The sequence below is a fragment of the Phocoena sinus genome, chromosome 5 (genome assembly GCF_008692025.1).
Source record: "Phocoena sinus isolate mPhoSin1 chromosome 5, mPhoSin1.pri, whole genome shotgun sequence".
NCBI lineage: Eukaryota > Metazoa > Chordata > Mammalia > Artiodactyla > Phocoenidae > Phocoena > Phocoena sinus.
In genome coordinates this window covers 88,324,744-88,349,091 of record NC_045767.1, presented here as the reverse complement: position 1 = coordinate 88,349,091, position 24,348 = coordinate 88,324,744, and the positions used below count along the sequence as shown (strand labels likewise).

General features: G+C 34.1%; 1 protein-coding gene across 2 annotated transcripts; it reads right to left on the bottom strand.

The window, feature by feature from the left end:
- Window positions 1–4,183: 4,183 nt before the first annotated feature.
- Window positions 4,184–13,061, bottom strand: CSN3 (casein kappa). Of its 2 annotated transcripts, XM_032632957.1 has the most exons (6): window positions 12,996–13,061; window positions 10,850–10,895; window positions 10,244–10,305; window positions 7,540–7,572; window positions 5,889–6,379; window positions 4,184–4,357 (listed from the first exon to the last, which is right to left on the bottom strand). In XM_032632957.1, the coding sequence occupies exons 2-5, from the start codon at window positions 10,857–10,859 to the stop codon at window positions 5,921–5,923; spliced, it is 564 nt and encodes a 187-aa protein (XP_032488848.1). In that variant the 5' UTR covers window positions 10,860–10,895; window positions 12,996–13,061; the 3' UTR covers window positions 4,184–4,357; window positions 5,889–5,920. The 2 variants fall into 2 exon arrangements, with proteins under 2 accessions (XP_032488848.1, XP_032488847.1); XM_032632956.1 differs by lacking the exon at window positions 10,850–10,895 and having other exon boundaries at window positions 12,996–13,055.
- Between the last annotated feature and the right edge of the window lie 11,287 nt (window positions 13,062–24,348).

Here is a 24,348-nt window from a genome sequence, read left to right as displayed (position 1 = left end):
GTATGTATAGCTGATTCACTTTGTTATAAAGCAGAAACTAACACACCATTGTAAAGCAATTATACTCCAATAAACATGTTAAAAGAAGAAAAAAGAATACACTCAATCTTTCAGGTCCATTTTTGTTCATCTGTCCCATTTATTACATTTATAGCCTTTATTATAATAATATAGGCATCTGGCCATTACTCCATTTAGCACATTAGGAAGATTAAGAAGAGGACAGGCCATCATTTCCTTTTTCTAAATAGTGTGGTAGAGTTAAGATAACATAATATTGATACAGTAATTTGGTTATCACTCTGTTGGCATTCAGCTTTCCTTCCTTGAAAACTGAGATTAAGTTATAAAAAGCATTATATATTTATACATTAAATTGCTGTGATTGGTACGATTTTCAGTAATTTTCTTGAGTTTTAAATTGACCTTTGGTAATTTGGTTTATGATCAGTAATAAACTGCTAAGGTCAACATTTTTTCCCCTAGATTTTGGTAGGGAACGTCTAGATTATTTAATCCTATTAAATGGGTATTTCAGTTTCAATTATTAAAAACCCTTTTATTCCTTTACTTATTCATTGTTTAGCAAACATTTATTTAGCTCTTATAATGTATTGGGCCTTACCTTGGAGAGGCAGTGGTGGGAGAACATAGTTCCTGGGCTCATAGGGCTTACATCCCAGCAGGAGAGGTGGACAGGGAGGTATAACAAATAGGAAAGGAATAGGTAGGGGGAAGGATGCTGTGGTAGCACATGAGTCGAGCACTTGATCTTGGAAGTTAAGGAAAGTTTTTCTTAAAGATGTGATATCTAAGCCAAGGAGTCAAATTTTGGTTATGTGATAGGAATTACCCAAAGGATTTGAGCAGCTTCAGAAAAGTGCTGGTGTTGATATTAATACAGCTAAGGTCATCTGGGGAGTTTCTGAGTCACTGGGGTGAATGGTATGAGGATCTAATGGGGAGAGATGAAATAGGAAGGTAGTATTAGTAAGATCATGAAAATTGGCCTTGTCTTGCAGACAGTGAATGTTCTTTACAAATAAGGAAGTAAAAATTTATTGACTGTCCAGTGAAAGTAGGGTACTATAATGAATGTTTTAGGCTAAAAGTTTTTGTCCAAGTAGTAAGATAACAAAGGCTGGTGTACTGAATTTCTAGAGTTCAGAACAAAACTCTACCATTTAGTGGCTTTTTTTAATTTAATTTTTTAAAAATTATTTTCATTTTATTTTATTTATTTATTTTTAACATCTTTATTGGAGTATAATTGCTTTACAATGGTGTGTTAGTTTCTGCTTTATAACAAAGTGAATCAGCTATACATATGCATATATACCCATATCTCCTCCCTCTCCCTCTTGTATCTCCCTCCCACCCTCTGTATCCCACCCCTCCAGGTGGTCACAAAGCACCGATCTCCCTGTGCTATGTGGCTGCTTCCCACTAGCTCTCTATTTTACATCTGGTAGTATATATATGTAGTGGCTTTTTTTTTTTTTTTTTTTTTGCGGTACGCGGGCCTCTCACTGTTGTGGCCTCTCCCGTTGTGGAGCACAGGCTCCGGACGTGCAGGCTCAGCGGTCATGGCTCACGGACCCAGCCGCTCCGCGGCATGTGGGACCTTCCTGGACCGGGGCACGAACCCGTGTCCCCTGTATCGGCAGGCAGACTCAACCACTGTGCCACCAGGGAAGCCCTGTAGTGGCTTTTTGTTCTTGGGCAAATTAATCTCTCTGAACCTCGGTTTCCTTGTTTATATATGAGCATAATAATAGTGCCTCTCTAAGGGAGTACTATGTGAAATGAATAAAGTAAAACCTGTAAAATACTTGATACAGAGCCTAACACGTATATCAATAAATCAAGAAATGTTATTTTCCACTTTATTATCTGCTACCCAGGGTCACACAGTTAAGAAATTTTGAGCTAAACCTTTAATTCAGTTCTATCTAAATCTAAGGCCTATAAATTTTCACTCTCTTATGTTTAACTACTTTAAAGTTGTGTTCACATATACAAAATGAGGATTAATAAGAAATTATTTTAAGAGGTTATTGATGAAGATTAAGAGGTTTCTATGTGTGAAAGCTCTTTATACATTTTAAAGTGCTAAACAAATATTTATTATATAACTTAACACTGCATTTGTGGAAGACCTAAGAACTTTCAGATAAGGCTGTGCTACAAGACTGAATAATAAGATGTTTTTCTAATCTTATTAGTCTGTGAGGTCCTAGAGGTGGGGAGGAAACATGCTGTATTCACATAGTGGGCATTTGGCAAATAATTGAAAAATGAATATGTGTAAATCTCCAGATCCCATTTCTTTTCTGTGCTAAAGATATAATTTCTCATATAAACTGCCTTCACGTGAATGGACCCTTGCATCTGAAAGTAATTTATCCAAATCCAAAATAACCAATTCACCAATGTATTTTCTTAACACGTAAATAGTAGTTGAGGGATTTACTATGCCATATTACTTACACAGTATACTCTAACTGGTTAATCCAATTGGTACAAAAGATCAGATAATGTCATATCAGGGAGGTAAGTGTTTTATTTAAAATCCTACTTTTAACAACTCTTTTTATTAATGTTATTGTAGTTAGACATATTATTGTATTAATATGAGCCAATATTAAGACAAGAATATTTTTCCTGTCTCACAGTATTTTGTTTCATATTTTATTTCACCACCCAGTGTGGAAATGCTTTTATAGTAGTGTTCACAAGATTAAAAACAAGGATTTTAAAGCAAAATTATCCGTGTTCAATTCCAGTTCCACTTGGGGAAAATTACTTCAATTCTCTTTCATAATAATAATAGTAACAATAATAATAATATGTAGTCCATGAGTAACTATTAAAAGATTGAATATATATGAGCAAAGAGAAAATTGGCTTATGGTCTATAATATATAACTGTTGATTGCTTATTATTATTATTGTTGTTTTGTATCCCATAATAATTCTTATAGTACTTTGAGATAAATGTTTTATTAATTAATGAAATAAATTCTATTTCTTCCATCCTTTAACTTCATTTTTCTAGAAATTAGTAATATTATTAATGGTCATAGCAAATGAAGCCCAGCCATGCCATGTTCCTGACCAGGCCTCTCTTCCAGACTCTAACATTTGAGTGAGAGAGAAGGTAAAGTTTTTTAAACCACTCCTAACAATAGAACATCTATTGAGGGTTTCAGCAAAATAGTGACAGTAAGCCCTTTGTACGGGTTGAGTGATTTGTATTTTTCCTGGCATGATGTGTTAAATATGGAGCAAGCACATACGTGACCCACTCATTTTCCTTGCAATATTTCATTAAGGGAAAAACTGCCATATTTTTGGACTTTGAGTATTCACTAATTTTTGTAGACTGGAAGACCTCAATTCCATAAGCTTCCTGGTGTGTGTGTGTGTGTGTGTGTGTGTGTGTGCATTTGTATGAATGTGAGTTTGACAGGTGTGAGACTATAGCTTCAAGTCTGGAGGAAACTGGTTCATGCAGGTCAAGAGGTGGCGCAGTGGTTGAGAGTCCGCCTGCCGATGCGGGGGACACGGGTTCGTGCCCCGGTCCGGGAGGATCCCACATGCCGCGGAGAGGATGGGCCTGTGAGCCATGGCCGCTGGGCCTGCGCGTCCGGAGCCTGTGCTCCGCAACGGGAGAGGCCACAGCAGTGAGAGGCCCGCGTACCGCAAAAAAAAAAAAAAAAAAAAAAAAAAAAAAAAAAGAGTCAACTCTTGTTTATTTTGCCATATATCTATCTGTGTTTGTAGTTGTGGTCATCTGTAACCTGTCTGTATCTGGAATTTGCTCTTGGGAATGATCTAGACTAAAATTAGCATTACATTTGGACACCTAAATTTAATGCTACCTCTAGAGTTCTCATGGCTCCCAAGAGTCACTTTGTGGTCTTCTGGAGTTGAACACTATAGCTTAGTTCTTCTCTAGTCCCAATGACTTAGCCATAAATTTAGATGTTCTAGTGTCATCCTGCAGAAGATGTTCTTAATCAGTGTTAAACCATGGACCACTTTGAAAATCAGACGAAATTATGAACTTTGCCTCCAATTAAATGTGTGTACTCAAACTCACACTAAATTTATCTTGGAATATCAAAGTTTCAAATATCCCTGAGGTGTATTCACAGACTATTTCAAATTAAGAGATCCATTGCATTCAATTGGCTTTATTATGCAGGAATCAAAAAATTAAATATGGCATGGATGTAAAATGTAAGGGGAGAAGAGAAAGGAGCCGAATCTGTGAAAATCATATTCTCTCTTCACTGAAGGCAGACAACTGGCTAAAGGACAGTGTGAAGTAGTCACTTGGTTTCAGAAAGACCTAAAAAAATGACAGTTTAGGAATTTAGTTCATAATGTGCTAACAGTTCTCATGATATGTAGACTTTTATTTAGCTTCCGATTTGCCTAATGTCTGTATCAAGGAGTCTATCAAATTAAATATCTAAATTTAAATATTTAAATTCAACATATAGTGAACTGAAATAATTGCCTTCACCTGATATTTACAGAAAGACACAGTCCTATACATTCTTTTTTATAAGTGATATTATACAGTGGTTTTAACTTAGAAATCTAGGTTCATGAGTTTTGAACAAATCTAACTACTGAGATAATGATTATTCTGTTAAAAACAATCATGTAATAATGTATTTTAGATCAATAAAATGGACAATTGAATACTCAATCACTTGTTTTCATGTTGTCTCCATTAATTTTCTCCTTTTGTTTTCAAAAATTTAATGAGTCAAAGATTTATTAACTTATGTTTTTTTTTTTCTTACCAGAAGTCTTATTAAACATAACTCAATAATAAAATTTACACATATGCTGATCTTGGGAAATTATAGTTTGTTTTCTGTTTTTTTTTTTTGCAAATTAGCCCATATGGAAATAGGCGACATACTAATGAAGCCTTACTATCTGAAATCAAGCAGGTTTGATTTGGTTCCCAGTTTTGAACTTTCTAGCTGTAGTAACTTGCATTTATCGGCTTTTTGTGTGTGTGTGTGAATTCAGGATGGTAATATAATCCATTCCACATGGCTGCTACAGGAGTAAACTGAGATAGTTATGTAGTTTTGATGTAGTAAGGACTTGAGATGTTAGTTGAAAATAAATTTTAGTATTTACTAATTTTACTTTATCTTTTCTAAAGCATTACAGTTCATGATTGATCACTTTTTACAACTCATTCACAATATGCTTTCTCACTTGAACCTCATAGCAACCAAAATTATGAGAAAATGAAAGTTCATTGAGAGTAATGACTTGCCTAAGATCACACAATGGAAGAAGCAGCCTTCTCTGATTTAATGCTTTTACCACTATGTCACACTGAGTTGTATCTTAAATCAAAAAGCTACATGGGAAGCCTATCATTTCCTTTCACTCTATTCATACCAAAATTAGAGTGCAAGAACACTGTTGAATGCAAGAACACTGTTATACAATTAAAATGTATTTAAACTCATATCCTGTATACACTGTTCTAAGGAGTTGCATTTCTGAGATAAGTAAAATCATGAGTTTAATAGTCATTTACTCCACTGTCTCTGTCTGTGAATAGGAATAAAATAAAACAAATAGATTCTAGGAGTGTTCCAGTTGTTGAAAAAAGTTTGATTAAAAAGTTCCCAATTTTTCTTCATTTTGTAAAATACGATTATTTTTCATTTCTTGTTGGAAAAGAATCTAGTGTATCAATGCTAAGGCACCACCAAATTAAAGTTATAATTAGCCTGCTCCCATAACAGATTTAATTTATCCATCTATACTATTTTAGATTTTATGATTGTTTTGATAAATCCATGAATCTTGTCTATTATTCATTTTGTCTTTTGCTCATTTACCTGTGTTGTCTTCTTTGATGTTTCCTTAGTTTTTAGACCACAGGTGAAGTAACTTGGACTGTGGTGGTCTCAGGTGTACTCATGATGAATTCTGAGGAAGCTTCTGGAGTAACTACAGTGTTCACTATTGGTTCAGTGGTAGGTATAAGTGTAGGCTCAACAGTAGCAATGGTACTGATGATAGGGATGACTGTTTTATCCTGAGTTTTCTTCGGTGGAATGGCAAGAAATGATGGACGTGGGTGTGGGTGATGTGCCACAGTAGATGGGTAGATATTTGGCAGGAATTGCCATTGAGGAATTTGGGCATGTGGCCTAACTGCAACTGGCTTTGCATAATATGGGTAAGGCATAAATTGGTTATTAATTAGTACAGCTGGTCTGTGCTGGTAGTAATTGAGTCCATAACTAGGATACCTACTCAGCACATAATGAATTGGGATATATTTTACTGTTTTTTCTTTGAACAATCTTTCATCATTCTCACAGCGCTGCAAAAAGAATAAATTATGCAGAATAGTATTATTGTAGGCTAGAATGAAGAGATGTCTTAAATCAGAAGTTTTTGAAATACAATGTTACAGTATTTGATGTTAAGTAAGTACAACATTGGACATAGTGAACCCAACAACCATATTATTTTACGAGATATGGATTTGTACACTTCCCTTCCACTTCTTGATTTTCAACAAATGTTAAAAATAACATTAGTTTAAAAAAAATTAGATGAGCTAATCCATAATGTAAATCACATTGACCAGAGTTTGGCATACACAAAACGTGCTCAGTAAATGCTGTACATTATAAGTACCACAGCTAGACCAGTCTCATAGAGTGCTTTGACATACAGTATACAAACATACTACACACAGAAAAAACTATGTATATATTTTTCCTTATACGTGTATATATACATTCTCACCGCATGTTTGTAATTGTATTTTATTTATCGAAGGATTAGGCTGAGGGCACATTTTTTTCTAAACTAATTATAGCAGAATAGTAAAATAATGTGATATGGATTTCTGGATTTATACTTTGGATTTTTTTCAGCCTAGTTTTATCCATTAAAGATCAGTTAGGAAATTTTCTATTTTTATTTGCTTCAGTTCTGTTAATTATGTGCAGTTATAAAAATACGTTGTTAGATCTTTCCATATAAATAGAAACAAATCAACAAAATTACACTGCAAAGCAAGCTTTTCTCATGAATGGAGACCTATTCATTCAAACAGATTGGTGAAACAAAAGGTAGAAGTAAATACAAGTGTATGAGAAGTATTCAAAGAAGGGTCAGAGAGGGATCTTTCCCCAACTCTTAAAAAGTAGACAGGAGAAATATTAAACTTTGCTTTTGTTTTCATTTTTTCCCACTACTAAATTCTGAGAGGGTTTTCTCATGTTGCCAAATACATATGAAAATCAAAAGACATGACTTGGCCTACAAAATGATACTGAGATTTTCAGATAAACATTGAGGTTGATTCATATGATTGGTTGTTGAAGTGATGTTTTTTACAAGGATTATTAGATTATTTCATGGAGTTTAAATATTTACTTAGTGTTTAGACAGAAGTATTTTAATATCATTAAACTTTGCATAATATTATACTTTGGAGTTCATATCTCTACGGGAAACATTTAAACTTACTGTTGATTGTTCCTGGTTTTGCCCCTCTGCACTCTGGTGAGATTGAGAGAAAGAATGAGAAATAAGAAGTTAAAAAAAGCAAGACAGAGTCTAGATTTTCTTGTGGCTTTAAAAATGTCTTTTATATCAAAGACAAAACATTTTTTTGTTTTTATTTTAGTATTGTAAAATATTATAAAGCACTTTCCATGGTTATCTAACCATAGTCTGTGAACCACTCAAGAAGTGACATAAATATACTAACTAAAATAGTAATAATGAGCTCCATGGATAAGTTGTCTTTAAAAATCACTGTTTAGGGAGAAAAATTCAAGGTTGAAAAGAATATGATCATTTGACCCCAACAAATGTAATACATGATATTTGCTTAAATGAAGAACATGAACAACCTATATTCAGTTTGTACTGAATATACATTGTTAAAAATAAGAGGAGCATTGAGCATATTTTTCTGTTTTTGTTCTCCTACTAAGATGATTTATGAGGTTTTCTTGATTAAAAATATCTAGCAAAACGTCAGTATATAAGTGTATAAATAATACCATTTAAAAAATCAAATTTTGTGTATTTATAGTGTTTTTCTTAATTCTGGATTACAACCTTCATAGGAAATCAGGAGTTAGCAATTTTATGAAGCTTTAAAACTCACAAAAGTTTGATAAAGTTTTGAGTGAGTTCATAATGGTAAATATTTTAAAAATGACAGTTCTAGTTTAAGACTTTACACATATCACTTGGATATAAAAGACCCTACAAAACTTTTGGAAGTTGTAGGTATAGAAAATCAGAGATTAGAAAAAAAATACTGGTGTGTAATAAGAGAGACTTATTTTTATAGAAATTTATTAAATCACTAGTTTAAAATTTAGAAAGTTATATAAATATTGAAAGTTTGCCTACATTCAAAAATCCTGAAAATCTAGACATTTAAATATAATACCAATCTATATGTATTCCTGGTATATGTTCATTTTAGTATCTTGTATCTTCTTTTAAAAGAAGTTTGATCTCTCATAGCATTTTTCCATTATATCATAGTTTTCATACTTACATATTCATAGTAGAAATATAAATAATCAATGACTATGTCATGAAATGTTTGTTCTTTATTGTTAACCATTAAAGCTTTTTCCAAAAAATGTTTTATTATAAATAGAGAGATGAATAACATCTGAATATCAGTGGCCTTTTAAATGGTTTTAATTGATTTCTTAAGACAGTTTTTCAAAAATGTGATTTTGGGGGAGAAATTCTTTGATTGAAATTATTAAATTGCTGTACAGAAAATGTATGCCAACTTATAATGCCACCAGTAGGCTATAAGATTGTGCAGTTCATCTCATAATTGCTAGTAATAAATTGTATCTTATTTTTATTTTGGAGAGAAGGAATAAATTTAGCACATAAAAGATGCTATCATATTGCTGTTTTAATTTGTATAATTTTGATTGCTCATAAGATTGGATGGTACAATCTATAAACCTTCATTCTTCTTTTGAATTATTTCTTCATGTCTGTGGGACTTGTAGCTTTATGAAAACCAGAAGGAGTATTTGGGGGCTCAAGTAGCTCAAGAAGAGGTTGCTATAGGTCAGGCAGTTGTGGATCACTTTCTGATTTAAACTTTAATCCTTTTCACTCAAAGAGAAAACCCAAGTTCTAGATATGCAGGTGGCCACAATAAAATCAAATTTCAGAGAATAAATGAAAGAAAATAAATGTGAAAGCCATAGTAATTCAAATATTTAAAAAGTTTGACTCCAAGAATTTACCTAATATAATTATTTGAGATATTAACTTAAAAGAAAATCTAAATTTAATAATAAATGAATTATGAAACAAGGACTAGCGCCCTCCCATATTTTAAAATCTAAGAGGAGGTCATAAAACATGAGATGTTTGCCTTCTGTACTTGCTATTGGCAAATAAGTGCCTGGGATCCCCAAACGAACATGAAAATAAAACAGAGCAATAGGCAAAACAATAAGGAAAACAAGTTGAAAAAATTAAAAGAAAAAAAAAATCCAAACATTTTTCTTGTTCCAATAGCCTTGATACACAGCATGTAATTCAAGAAAATGCCTGAAAATCATAGAGTTGTTTGTGGATATAAGCCCTGAGAAGGAGTCTCAATTGACATAATGGAAAGATTATAACAAAAATTACAATATGTTTGAATGTTAAAAGTACCTGTCAAGTTATTTGAAATTGGTAAAAAAAAAAAAAAGCTTAAACAAGCTCCTAATATTTTAAGAATTTAGTCCCTTAAGGGATTGGAGTCTGCATGAGATAGGAATTTAATTAAAAACATTTCTAAAAAAAGAAAAAAAAAATTCTGCTCCTGGTCTATGATTTCTGTATTTATTTTTTGTGAATTTTTAGATCACATTATAATTTTAAAATATTTACTGTTTTTTCCCCCAAAATGTATTTTCTCTATCATAAGAGAATTTTAAAGGTTTTCTATACATGATAAAGTATGATTTCTTGATTCCTGGAAACCAAAAGTATATTCAGAAGAACATGACTTTAATTTTATAAGAGAAATAAATGTAAAAATAAATTACTATTAGGAAAATATAGTTAGTATGCAGCTGTTTTGTTCCATAAAATATAACTGTATTTAGAAATTTACATAATTAGAGACCTTAAATAAATTTTTAAAAAAGTTTTGATACAAATTGATCAGATGAAATTAACTCACCAAAAAAGGTAGGGTTAATGCCAGGATAGTCACAACTAGGTAAAAACTCTTCATCATTACACCTAAAAATAAAAATTAAAAACATTACATTAGGGCTTCCCTGGTGGCGCACTGGTTGAGAGTCCACCTGCCGATGCAGGGGACACGGGTTCGTGCCCGGGTCCGGGAAGATCCCACATGCCTTGGAGCGGCTGGGCCCATGAGCCATGGCCGCTGAGCCTGCACGTCCGGAGTCTGTGCTCTGCAACGGGAGAGGCCACAACAGTGAGAGGCCCACGTACCGCAAAAAAACAAACAAAAAAAACCACATTACATTAAAAAGGTCTGTTGCTAATAATTTAAGAGTGATTTGGAACAATGTCATCTTTGGTTTAAGGGGAAAGAAAAAGTCAGATTTAGGGGTAGATTTAGCCAATGTGGAAAATCTATTTTATCAAAAGCTTTAGAAAAACCAAACAGTATAAACTGAATGAATTTAATATTTGGTTATATTACTGAAAGTACCATTATAAGGTTAATCATATATTCATTTTACATGCACCAAGAACCTACTAGGAACAAAGCACTGTGTCAAGTGTTGAGATTATCAAGGGGAATTGGTCTTGCCAAGTAACATCAATTTTAGGAAGAGAGTTGCAACACACACAAATCACTGTTAGAGAAAAGAAAGTAGAAAATGTCACAAAAGTGGCTTTCTACAGGTAGAAGTTTTCAGTTAAGAAATCAACAAATTATTTCTGTAGGAGATAGCATTATAGGTGTGACTTGCCCAGGCAGAGATTAATAGAGAGAAACTTCAAGTAAAGGAGAAAGTCTTGGGAATATCTATGGGCATTTGAACAGAAAGAAGGGAAATACAAAGTTGGAAAGAAAGATGAGGGAAGAAAAAGCAGAGGTCTTAAATGCTAGGTTGAAGAATTAGGCATGCCTTTCTAAACAACGGAAAGCAGTTGAGTGGTTTCAGATTAGAGACTGAGGTGACTACACATTCCTTTGGAGAACTGAGTTCTATCTCAGGCTCTATCTCTACTTGTGTAATTTTGTCCAAGTAATTTCCTTTATCTGGGCCTTACTACTGTTACCTATAAACAAAAGTTAGAACTGAAATTTAGGAAATTCTGTAATTCCACGATTAATCTAACAGGAATGTGTAAAATGGAGGACATGGGGAGTATACTGAAACTGCATCTTTCATAATCTGCTTCTCCAGTAATCAGAAATGATGTGATTAACTTGATCATTTTAATGAAAAAATATGATATGACAATTACAGTTCTCTGGCTGAAATATTTGAAGAAATAAATTAGCCTTACCTTTGTAAAGGAGTATAGGGTAGACACACATATTTATTTGATTTTTTTAAAAAAATAAATTGATTTTTTAGAAAGATACATATAACACTTCAAACTTTTAATATTTAAATACATATTGTATTTATGAAGCAAATACTAACTACGTCTTGTTGCAGCTATTGTTATTGCTATACTTGTATAGACTTGAAACCTACAAACTGAGTTTTACAAAAGAGGGTCACAGAATTAAAGTTCAGGCTTGGTAAAGAGAGCACACACCAGACTCCATTCACCTTTGATTTTCAGCTAAGAATGATTAGAAATGCCGTCTACTAAACTGACTTCAGAACTTCTGATGGGATACCATTGGATGGAAAAGAACTCATATGTGATCAAATTTGAACAACCTACAGCATAGGTTATTTCCTCTCAAGTTTCACTGAGAAGAATGGAGTTCCTTATTAATTCTTTACTTGCCAGTTAACTTTTTCTTAATTGAAATAGATTTGACATATAACATTGTATAAATTTAAGGTGTACAACATGTAGATTTGATGTATTTGTATAATTGTAATATGATTGCAATTGTAGTGATAATTAACACTTCTGTCATGTCACATAATTATCATTTCTTTTTTGTGGTTGGAATAATTAAGATCTAGTCCCTTAGCAAGCTTGATGATTATAATACAGTATAGTGAATATAGAAAACAATATTGTACAATAATCACTGTTTAACTTTTAAGACTGTAGACTGAACAATAATATTTCCATGGTGAATCACAGACTTCTTTACGATTCATGCAAAATTGTAACACAAGCATACTCACACAAAAACAATCTGTAAAATGATAGTAGTTCCCTCATTTTTAGCATAAACAGAAATCAGAGAGATAAAACCATACTTCACTTGTCAGTTACTTAAACCAATGAGTACTTGAATTTGCCTTCATCACTTGGTAAGGAAGAAAAATTTGTGAAACAGAAGAACTATTCAGTTTTCATTAGGATATGTAAGTCATGTTTTTTTTTAAAGCTATATTATAACAAATAAAATTATAACCTTAAGATATAAATAAAATTTTGAAATTAATTAAAGGATCAATCTAGATTATTATGCACTTTCATCTTCCTAAGAAGTTAGCCCTCCACATTTGTCTGTAGGAATAGGTTCATTGTCTTGAACAATGAACCTTTCTTTAGAATTTACATTGTCTTCAGTAGTTTAGCCAGTATCAAACCTTGACTTTAACCCAAAGTGAAGTTAAAAATAAATTTGATGATAACATACAGAATCTAAGGTTTAGGTTAGAAATTAATATCAAAATGATGCCAAGGCATATTCAAGCTTAACAATAAAGTTAAAAAGAAGAAAATGTGCTTCTAAAATAACATTGGTGGTGTTATTACTAACTACTGTGATAAAGAATCATTCTCTCTGAACGTTTTAATATGATTACCTTTTCTTGTGCCCATCAGGTCTTGCTTGGCAGTAGGTTGAGTTGGCCTCTCAGCTGTAGGGAAGACCCAAGGTAAATAACTGGAGACTAATTAAAGGGTGTTAGTGCCTTGTGTCATGCGATTTATATTCCTTCTACATTGCACCCAATAGGAAGACGACAGAAAGGAAAGATTTGATGATAGCAGGACCATCTTTGCGTCTATCTCAGTTAATGAAATGCAGAGGGGGAAATAGAGTTGTCATTCATAAGGTTTGGAAAGAGATTATTTACACTATTTAAAGAATGAATTTTTATATTTTATGAAAAGATATGGAGAAGTTTTAAAAATATTATCTACATTCTTAATCAACTATACCTATTTGAATTTAAAGCTATTATTAAAATGAAAAATAGCTAACCACAGCACTTTTACATTTCAAATGTTTCTTTTTAATTTAAGACACTGGATATCAAGTGACCCTATATATATTATGGGCTGTGGTTGGTCATATTCTTCCAGAATTACAACCATCAATATTTAAAAACTAGAAAACTGACCATCTCTTATATACTCAAGAACAACTTCTTACAAGTTATATCCAAATATAAAATAGTTTAATCAATATAAAGTAGGGATCCATTTGCATTTATTCTTCAGTAAGTTCATAGTATAAGCATGCAATAAGCACCTGTTGATTGATTAACCTCTTATGAATCAAAGGTGCACTTAGATTCTTAAATTTCAATAATATAGGTGAACCATTCTGGATGTATAAAATTAAATTATTGAATTAAGAATAATTGTTCTGTTTCAAAGACAGCTCATTCTGACTTACAAAATATATATCATAAAACCACCAATATGGGGAATATTTTGGTAAAATACAGCTAACCAAATAATTTGCCTAGATAATTCAGGGAAGAATATTTTCTTTTGCTTACATTTCTCTGGAAAAAAACATTAACTGTGACTTCACTTTAGCTGTAAAGTCCTGGCCAGATTGAGGTATTTACAGGAATCAATGTAGGACTGCCAGAGTACAAACAAGAAATAACAGCATTGTGTTGTGTTCCTCTTTTTCTTAGAAGTATTTCATGTCTGAGAAAGTTAAGAATGATGTTCACAGCCCTGAAATGCTTATTCAGTTTGTATAGAGAGGGTTGAGATTTTCTATTTCTCAAAATAGTTGATTTCTGCAGTTCAGAGAAAGAGGGCAGAGTTTCAAAACTGCTAAAACATGCTGCTAAAGTAGTAAGAGCAGCCAATCTATATGGACTGTTCAGTTACATCATTTTCCTTTGGTCACCTGGGTCAAGTGATGGTTGGAAGATTATGTTCTGGTCAGTCCTCAAATTATGAATGTATTCTGTTCCACATGGTAATTTCTTTGCCATTGATGTAGAGCCATAAAATGATACCGATTTTCAGTTGAGAGTTTACTTATTTAATTTACAAGTACCAGAGATTCAGAGTACCTTCAATGACATTGTTTTGTCAGGATAATATATTTTACCTGGGGATGCTAGGGATCCTTCTCCCTACTAAAAGAAAAACATTTCTACATTTCTTCTGGGCCCCTTGGGAACTTTGCAAAACTAGATATTATTCTTTTAGCACTTAAATTATTTCAGGTACTGTTCCAGGCATTAAGGATAAATTAGTAGCCAAAGCAGGCAAATATTGTTGCCCTTGTGGAGCTGATAGTCTAACACTTACTTGAATACTAGTGACACTGAACATTCCCCATATCATGTATATCCACCTCGGGCAATCAAAGAGAGCTAAAGAGTTTTGAGTGATTGTTGTAGACAAATTAGGTGAATTCTATTCTGGAGCTATTCAGATACCCTAGTGTTTTCCAAAGAAAAGCTCTTAAAAGAGGAATCAGATCTCCTACAAAATGAAATCTCCCAGGCTGTCAGTATGATGCTGAACAGTCTCCAAGCCTATTGTGTTTGTGATCTAGAACTGATTCACCAGCCTTGATCTAGTCACGTATTCATCTGAGGGGCCATGATGGACTCCTAAAACATCCCTGGAATATGGGAGGAGCACCAGCAGTGTTTCTCAGTCAAGCTATTGATTCCTTGAGTTTAGATCCTGGTAAGCAGTATCCATTTATATAACTCTGACACACTGGAGCTATTGTATTTTGTATGAAGTTCATATTTCCAGCGCTATGAAATAAACATTTTGTGATAAGTGGAAAGATGATTATTGACTCGTATGCATTCTTTTACCCATAGCAGCTTCCTCTTATTCTGTTAGTGTTTCTTACATCTGTTATGTACTTTATTTCTATTTTCTCTTCTTTTGGTGGTATTGACTTGCACGTGGTTTCATTATTATTTTTTTCTGTCTCATTTAATTTTTTTAGCAACTTCATTAGTACTGGCTGATCTCAATACCATGTGCTTGAAGTACAACAATGTTTGTGATAGTAGTCACAATGTAAATAACTAACATAACTTTCTATATTATTAATTCTTAAAACATCAGAAAGGTAACATTTTAGTGTAGAAATTTGTATGCTTCAGAAACCACTGTCATTGTGTAAAACCCATGGGAAAATAGCATAAAATGCTCTTAAATTTGTTTTAACACTAACAAAGTGGAATAGCAAAATTTTGCTCTCCTGTAGATCATTCAGTTAAATAAAAAATGCACAGACATATACAGTTCTTATTAAAAAATAAGGCACTTTGGGGAATAGAGTAGATAGTCATGATCTCTACTTGCAGGAAACATCTAAAGAGAACATGTTTTCAGGTGGACATTGATAGGAAGACTATGAGGAGACATTGGATGTCATCTGGAGCCCAGAAGGGGGTGTCATTCTGACATTAACATTAATGCACACATAATTTCATGCTTTAGTGACTTTCCAGGGTTTCTGGGTCCCATTTAAAGACACAGATTACAAAATACAAGGGGTAATCAAGAAAACTTTTCAGGGCTTCTCTTCCCCGGTGGCGCAGTGGTTGAGAGTCTGCCTGCCCGTGCAAAGGACACGGGTTCGTGCCCCGGTCTGGGGAGATCCCACATGTCACGGAGCGGCTAGGCCCGTGAGCCATGGCTGCTGAGCCTGCGCGTCCGGAGCCTGTGCTCTGCAACGGGAGAGGCAACAACAGTGAGAGGCTCGTGTACCGCAAAAAAAAAAAAAAAGAAAAAAAAGAAAAGAAAAAATGAAAAGTTTTCATTTCTGTAAGGTGTTAATTAGCCAATGTGGTCTTAGGGCTCTCAGTAATTCTGTCCTACATTTACTCCCATAGGTCTTTTATTCCTTTTTGACCATTCAAAACAGATAGGTCAACTTTGACCTCCATGTGGCCAAATCCATTGCTAACATTTAGATCCTCTGCTTAGTCAATCTCAGCAGCCTTTCAAATGGTGATTGGTCTTTCAGACTTGTAAGATTTCTTTCTCTGATTTTTTCCTCTCAAATTACTGGCTGCTCTTACTTTCTTTCTTGATTCCTTTTATTTTCTTCAAACTTTAAAGTTAGGAAAACTTTCAAAGATCCTTCCTGAGTTCACCACTCCTCTACCTTTCCCCCTAGTCTCTATCTTTAATATCATTCTAGTTGACCTACTCCATTCCTCTAGCCTTAAATATCATCTACATGCAGTTGACTTCATTGAACTACAGATTTAAGTATCTAAGAGTTTTGTAACACCTCTGTTTGTATTTGAATTAGACACCCCAAATTTACCATGAACAAAACCTAATATTTGATCTGCAAACATATCCCTGTCTCAAATAAGTCCTCCATTAGTCTTTTCCTTTTTAATAAATGGTGATATGATACCCAGTGGCTCAAGAGAAAATCCTATGGGTCATCTTTTGTCCCACCTCCCTTAAGATCCATTAGAACAATAAGCCCTGTCTTAATAATATATGCTGAATCTGCCACCACTTTCTAGTCTTACCTAGTGAGGCCCAGCTACTGACATTGCACACCTGATTATCACAACAGTTCCCTCTCTGATCTCACTACTTTCACTCTTGTCATCTTACAATCATTCTTTACATAGCCATAAAAATGTTATTTTTGGACATATATCTAATATTATTCTGCTTAAAATTTTCAATGGCTTTCTATAGCACTTAGAATAAGTTCTAAACCCTTTATCAGAGCCTACTAGTCTCTTTTTATTCCTCTTCTACCAATCTTTCTCTCAGTACATGCCAGCTTCAACAACCTTTCTGTTCCTAGAAAATACCAAACTCTGGGATTTCTGGGAAAATCAGGAACTTTTCACTTGTGTTCATAGTCTCAGAAATGTTCCTACCCCAGATTTTCTCACTACTGTCTCCCATATATTACTCAGGTTTCAGCTTGAATATCTTCTTCTCAGAGATGCTTTCCTTGGCACTTTTTCTGAGTAGTCATTTCCTTTTCTTCATCACTCTATTATTTTACTTTATAATTTTCTTCATAACTTATCACAAAAAGAAATGATCTTAAAATTTTTTATATGTTTGTTTACTATTCTCTGTCTTCTTCCACAGAGAAGAAGAAAAGGAAATGATTTAAAGGAAAGCTAAGATATAGCTTTCCCAGTGCCTAGACCTTTGTCAGGCACATATGAGACACTCAAATATTTGTTGCAGAAATGATTAATTATATAGACTATTTGTTTAAGTTGAAAATTTTGGCCTCACTCCACACTACTGAGTAAGAATTTTTAGGTGGAGAAGTGTCCCTGGAAATCTGCACAGTTAGTAAGAGTCTAAATATTTTTTTGTTCAGATGGAAGTTTGGAAATCACTACTTTCTTCTTGATGATGTCAGAACCCAGTCATGAAGAACTTCTAAAGTGGACAAGCATATTATCTGTTTCCCCTGGAATTCTAATTTATTTCACTGAAGAGCTAGTGTATGCAGTTAAGTGATGGAATTTTCTGGGATTAATTTTTCTGTAAGAGCATTAGAACTGACTTCCCCTGACTACTGGGGAAGCAGGGCTCAAGCTGGACTCTCATTTGGAGTGACTGCAGCTGGATTTCAGTGTGGCCCTCTGGATTTTTTCATTCCAGTACCAAAGTCTTGGATTGTTGAGGGAAACTGGAGACTTTCTTAAGCTATGGGAGGGACGGGCACTTCAGCTGTCAATGCCTCACTTTCCACCTTGTTTTGTTGCTGTTAACTGCCTTCAGCTACCTTGATTTGATGCAACTTTGGCAGGAAGTTTCAACTCTGCCTGGGTATTAATAAACTGACATACAGAAATCTGGGAAAATACTACCTTTCGGAAATCTTAGCTAATTGTATACGAAAATAACGCATCAGGTGATATTTGTTTTCTATATTTGTATAACAGAAATGTTATATACTAAACAAGAATACTACTAAGATATTTATTACCTTTCCTTTTCTTTCTCAGGTCAGAGTTTCTTCCTTTCTTTTTTTTTTTAACATCTTTATTGGAGTATAATTGCTTTACAATGGTGTGTTACTTTCTGCTTTATAGCAAAGTGAATCAGCTATACATATACATATATCCCCAAATCTCCTCCCTTTTGTGTCTCCCTCCTATCCTCGCTATCTCACCTAAGTGGTCACAAAGCACTGAGTTGATCTCCCTGTGCTCTGCAGCTGCTTCCCACAAGCTATCTATTTTACATTTGGTAGTATATATAAGTCCACGCCACTCTCTCACTTTGTCCCAGTTGACCTTTCCCCCTCCCTGTGTCCTCAAGTCCATTCTCTATGTCTGGGTCTTTTTTCCTGTCTGGCCCCTACGTTCTTCAGAACCATGTTTTTCTTTTTCTTTTTAGATTCCATATATATGTGTTAGAATACAGTATTTGTTTTTCTCCTTCTGACTTACTTCACTCTGTATGACAAACTCTAGGTCCATCCACTTCACTACAAATAACACAACTTTGTTTCTTTTCATGGCTGAGTAATATTCCATTGTATATATGTGCCACATCTTCTTTATCCATTCATCTGTCAGTTGACACTTAGGTGGATTCCATGTCCTGGCTTTTGGAAATAGAGCTGCAATGAACATTGTGGTACATGACTCTTTTTCAATTATGCTTCTCTCAGGGTATATGCCCAGTAGTGGGACTGCTGGGTCATATGGTAGTTCTAATTTTGGTTTTTGAAGGAACCTCCATACTGTTCTCCATAGTGGCTGTATCAATTTACATTGCCACCAACAGTGCAAAAGGGTTTCCTTTTCTCCACACCCTCTCCAGTATTTATTCTTTGTAGTTTTCTTGTTGATGGCCATTCTGAATGGTTTGAGATATCTCATTGTAGTTTTGGTTTGCATTTCTCAAATGATTAATGATGTTGAGCATTCTTTCATGTGTTTGTTGGCAATCTGTTTATATGCTTTGGAGAAATCTCCGTTTAGTTCTTCCGCCCATATTTGCATTGGGTTGTTTGTTTTTTGGATATTGAGATGCATGGGCTGCTTGTAAGCTGTGGAGATAAATCCTTTCTCAGATGCTTCATTTGCAAATATTTTCTCACATTCAGAGGGTTGTCTTTTCATCTTGTTTATGCTTTCCTTTGCTGTACAAAAGCTTTTAAGTTTCATTAGGTTCCATTTGTTTATTTATGTCTTTATTTCCATTTCTCTAGGAGGTGGGTCAGAAAGGATCTTGCAGTGATTTATGTCATAGAGTGTTCTTCCTGTCTTTTTCTCTGAGAGTTTTATAGTGTCTGGCCTTACCTTTAGGTCTTTAATCCATTTTGAGTTTATTTTTGTGTATGGTGTTAGGGAGTGTTCTAATTTCATTCTTTTACATGTAGCTGTCCAGTCTTCCCAACACCACTTATTGAAGAGGCTGTGTTTTCTCCATTGTATATTCTTGCCTCCTTTATCAAACATAAGGTGACCATATGTGCATGGGTTTATTGCTGAGCTTTCTATCCTTTTCCATTTATCTGTATTTCTGTTTTTGTTCCAGTACCATACTGTCTTGATTACTGTCACTTTGTAGCATAGTCTGAAGACCAGGAGCCTGGTTCCTCTAGCTCCGTTTTTCTTTCTCAAGATTGCTTTGGCTACTTGGGGTCTTTTGTGTTTCCATACAAATTATGAAATTTTTTGTTATAGTTCTGTGAAAAATGTCATTCATAGTTTGACAGGGATTGCACTGAATCTGTAGATTGCTTTAGCTAGTATATTCATTTTCACAATGTTGATTATTCCAATCCAAGAACATGGTATGTCTCTCCATCTGTTTGTATCATCTTTAATTTCTTTCATCAGTGTACTGTAGTTTTCTGCATACAGGTGTTTTGTTTCCTTAGGTAGGTTTATTCCTAGGTATTTTATTCTTTGTGTTGCAATGGTAAATGGGAGTGTTTTCTTGATTTCACTTTCAGATTTTTCATCATCAGTATATAGGAATGCCAGAGATTTCTGTGCATTAATTTTGTATCCTGCTACTTTACCAAATTCATTGATTAGCTCTAGTAGTTTTCTGGTAACATCTTTAGGATTCTCTATGTATAGTATCATGTCATCTGCAAACAGTGACAGCTTTACTTCTTTTCCAATTTGGATTCCTTTTACTTATTTTTCTTCTCTGATTGCCATGGCTAAAACTTCCAAAACTTTGTTAAATAACAGTGGTGAGAGAGGGCAACCTTGTCTTGTTCCTGATCTTAGTGGAAATGCTTTCAGTTTTTCACCATTGAGGATGATGTTAGCTGTGGGCTTGTCACATATGGCCTTTATTATGTTCAAGTAAGTATGCTCTGTGCCTACTTTCCAGAAAGTTTTTATCAGAAATTGGTGTTGAATTTTGTCAAAAACTTTTTCTGCAACTATTGAGATGATCATATGGTTTTTATTCAATTTGTTAATGTGATGTATCCAATTGATTGATTTGCATATATTTAAGAATCCTTTCATTCCTGGGAGAAACGCCACTTGATCATGGTGTATGATCCGTTTAATGTGCTGTTGGATTCTGTTTGCTAGTATTTTGTTGAGGATTTTTGCATCTATGATCATCAGTGATATTGGCCCGTAGTTTTCTTTCTTTGTGACATCTTTTTCTGATTTTGGTATCAGATTGATGGTGGCCTCGTAGAATGAATGTGGGAGTGTTCCTCCCTCTGCTATATTTTGGAAGAGTTTGAGAAGGATAGGTGTTAGCTCTTCTCTAAATGTGTGATAGAATTCGCTTGTGAAGCCATCTGGTCCTGGGCTTTTGTTTGTTGGAAGATTTTAAATCACAGTTTCAATTTCAGTGCTTGTGATTGTTCTGTTTATATTTTCTATTTCTTCCTGGTTCAGTCTTGGCAGGTTGTGCTTTTCTAAGATTTTGTCCACTTCTTCCAGGTTGTCCATTTTACTGGCATATAGCTGTGTGTAGTACTCTCTCATGATCCTGAGTATTTCTGCAATGTCAGTTTTTATTACTCCTTTTTCATTTCTAATTCTATTGATTTGAGTCTTCTCCCTTTTTTTTCTTGATGAGTCTGATTAATGGTTTATCAATTTTGTTATCTTCTCAAGGAACCAGCTTTTAGTTTTATTGATCTTTGCTATTGTTTCCTTCATTTCTTTTTCATTTATTTCTGATCTGATCTTTATGATTTCTTTCCCTGTGCTAACTTTGGGGTTTTTTTTTTCCTTCTTTCTCTAATTGCTGTAGGTGTAAAGTTAGGTTGTTTATTTGAGATGTTTCTTGTTTCTTAAGTTAGGATTGTATTGCTATAAACTTCCCTCTTAGAACGGCTTTTGCTGCATCCCATAGGTTTTGGGTCATTGTGTTTCCACTGTAATATTTTTGTAGGTATTTTTTGATTTCCTCTTTGATTTCTTCAGTGATCTCTTGATTATAAGGTAGTATATTGTTTAGCCTCCATGTGTTTGTAATTTTTATAGATTTTTTTCCCTGTAATTGATATCTAGTCTCATAGCATTGAGGTCAGAAAAGATACTTGATACAATTTCAGTTTTCTTAAATTTACCAAGGCTTGATTTGTGACCCAAGATATGATTTATCCTCCAGAATGTTCCATGAACACTTGAGAAGAATATGTATTCTGTTGTTTTTGGATAGAATATTCTATAAATATCAATTAAGTCCATCTTGTTTAATGTATCATTTAAAGCTTGTCTTTCCTTACTTATTTTCACTTTGGATGATCTGTCCATTGGTGAAAGTGGGGTGTTAAAGTACCCTACTATGATTGTGTTAGTGTTGTTTCCCCCCTTTATGGCTGTTAAAATTTACCTTATGTATTGAGGTGCTCCTATGTTGGGTGCATAAATATTTACAATTGTTATGTCTTCTCCTCAGATTGATCCCTTGATCATTATGTAGTGTCCTTCTTTGTCTCTTGTAATAGTCTTTGTTTTAAAGTCTATTTTGGCTGATATGAGAATTGCTACTCCAGCTTTCTTTTGATTTCCATTTGCCTGGAATATCTTTTTTCATCCCCTCACTTTCAGTCTCTATGTGTCCCTAGGTCTGAAGTGGGTCTCTTGTAGACAGCATATATACGGGTCTTGTTTTTGTATCCATTCAGCCAGTCTATGTCTTTTGTTTTGAGCATTTAATCCATTTACATTTAAGGTAATTATCAATATGTATGTTCCTATTACCATTTTCTTAATTGTTTTGATTTTGTTATTGTAGGTCTTTTCCTTCTCTTGTGTTTCCTGCCTAGAGAAGTTCCTTTAGCATTTGTTGTAAAGTTTGTTTGGTGGTGCTCAATTTTCTTAGCTTTTGTTTGTCTGTAAAGGTTTTAATTTCTCCATCGAATCTGAATGAGATCCTTGTTGGTAGAGTAATTTTGGTTGTAGGTTTTTCCCTTTCATCACGTTAAATATGTCCTGCCACTCCTTTCTTGCTTGCAGAGTTTCTGCTGAAAGATCAGCTGTTAACCTTATGGGGATTCATTTATATGTTATTTCTTGTTTTTCCCTTGTGCTTTTAAAGTTTTTTCTTCATATTAAATTTTGATAGTTTTATTAATGTGTGCCTTGTCATGTTTCTCCTTGGATTTATCCTGCATGGGACTCTCTGTGCTTCCTGAACTTGATTAACTATTTCCTTTCCCATATTAGGGAAATTTTCAACTATAATCTCTTTAAATATTTTCTCAGTCCCTTTCTTTTTCTCTTCTTCTTCTGGAACCCTTATAATTCGACTGTTGTTGTGTTTAATGTTGCCCCAGAAGTCTCTGAGGATGTCCTCAATTCTTTTTTCTTTATTCTGCTCTGCAGTATTAGTATTTACACTATTTTATCTTCCAGGTCACTTATCCGTTCTTCTGCCTCAGTTTTTCTGCTATTGATTCCTTCTAGAGAATTTTTAATTTCACTTATTGTGTTGTTCATCATTTTTTGTTTGCTCTTTAGTTCTTTTAGGTCCCTGTTAAACATTTTATATATTTTCTGCATTCCATTTCCAAGATTTTGAATCATCTTTACTATCATTATTCTGAAATTTCTTTCAGGTAGACTGCCTATATCCTCTTTGTTTATTTGGTTTTGTGGGTTTTTGCCTGCTCCTTCATCAGCTGTGTATTTCTTTGTCTTCTCATTTTGCTTAACTTACTGTGTTTTGGGGTCTCCTTTTCACAGCCTGCAGGTTTGTAGTTCCTGTTGTTTTGGTGTCTGCCCCTAGTGGCTAAGATTGGTTTACAGAGTTTGTAGGCTTCCTGGTGGAGGGGACTAGTGCCTGTGTTCTGTTGGATGAAGCTGTACCTTGTCTTTCTGGTGGTTCAGGTCCAAGTCTTGTGGTGTGTTTTGAGGTGTCTGTGAACTTACTATGATTTTAAGCAGCCTCTCTGCTAATGGATGGGGTTGTTTTCCTGTCTTGCTAATTGTTTGGGAAAAGGGTGTTCAGCACTGTAACTTGCTGGTCGTTTGAATGGAACTGGGTCTTGGCAGTGAGATGGAGATCTCTTGGAGATTTTCGCTGTTTGATATTATGTGGAGCTGAGAGGCGTCTTGTGGACCAATGTCCTGAACTCAGCTCTCCCTCCTCATAGGCAGAGGCTTGATGCCCAGCCAGAGCACCAAGTCCCTGTCATCCACACGGCTCAGAATAAAATAGAGAAAAAAGAAAGAAAAAAAATAAAATAAATTTATTAAAATAACAAATAATTATTAACAATAAAAATGTTTGTTTAAAGTAATAAAAAGAAAGAAAGAAAGAAAGAAAGAAAGGAGCAACCAAACCAAAAAACAAATCCACCAATGGTAACAAGTGCTAAATACTATGCTATATTTAAAAAAAAGAAATGGACAGAAAGAACCCAGGACAAATGGTAAGAGCCAAGCTATACAGACAAAATCGCACACAGAAGCATACACATACACACTCACAAGAAGAGAAAAGGGGACAAAATATATATATATCATTGCTCTCAAAGTCCAC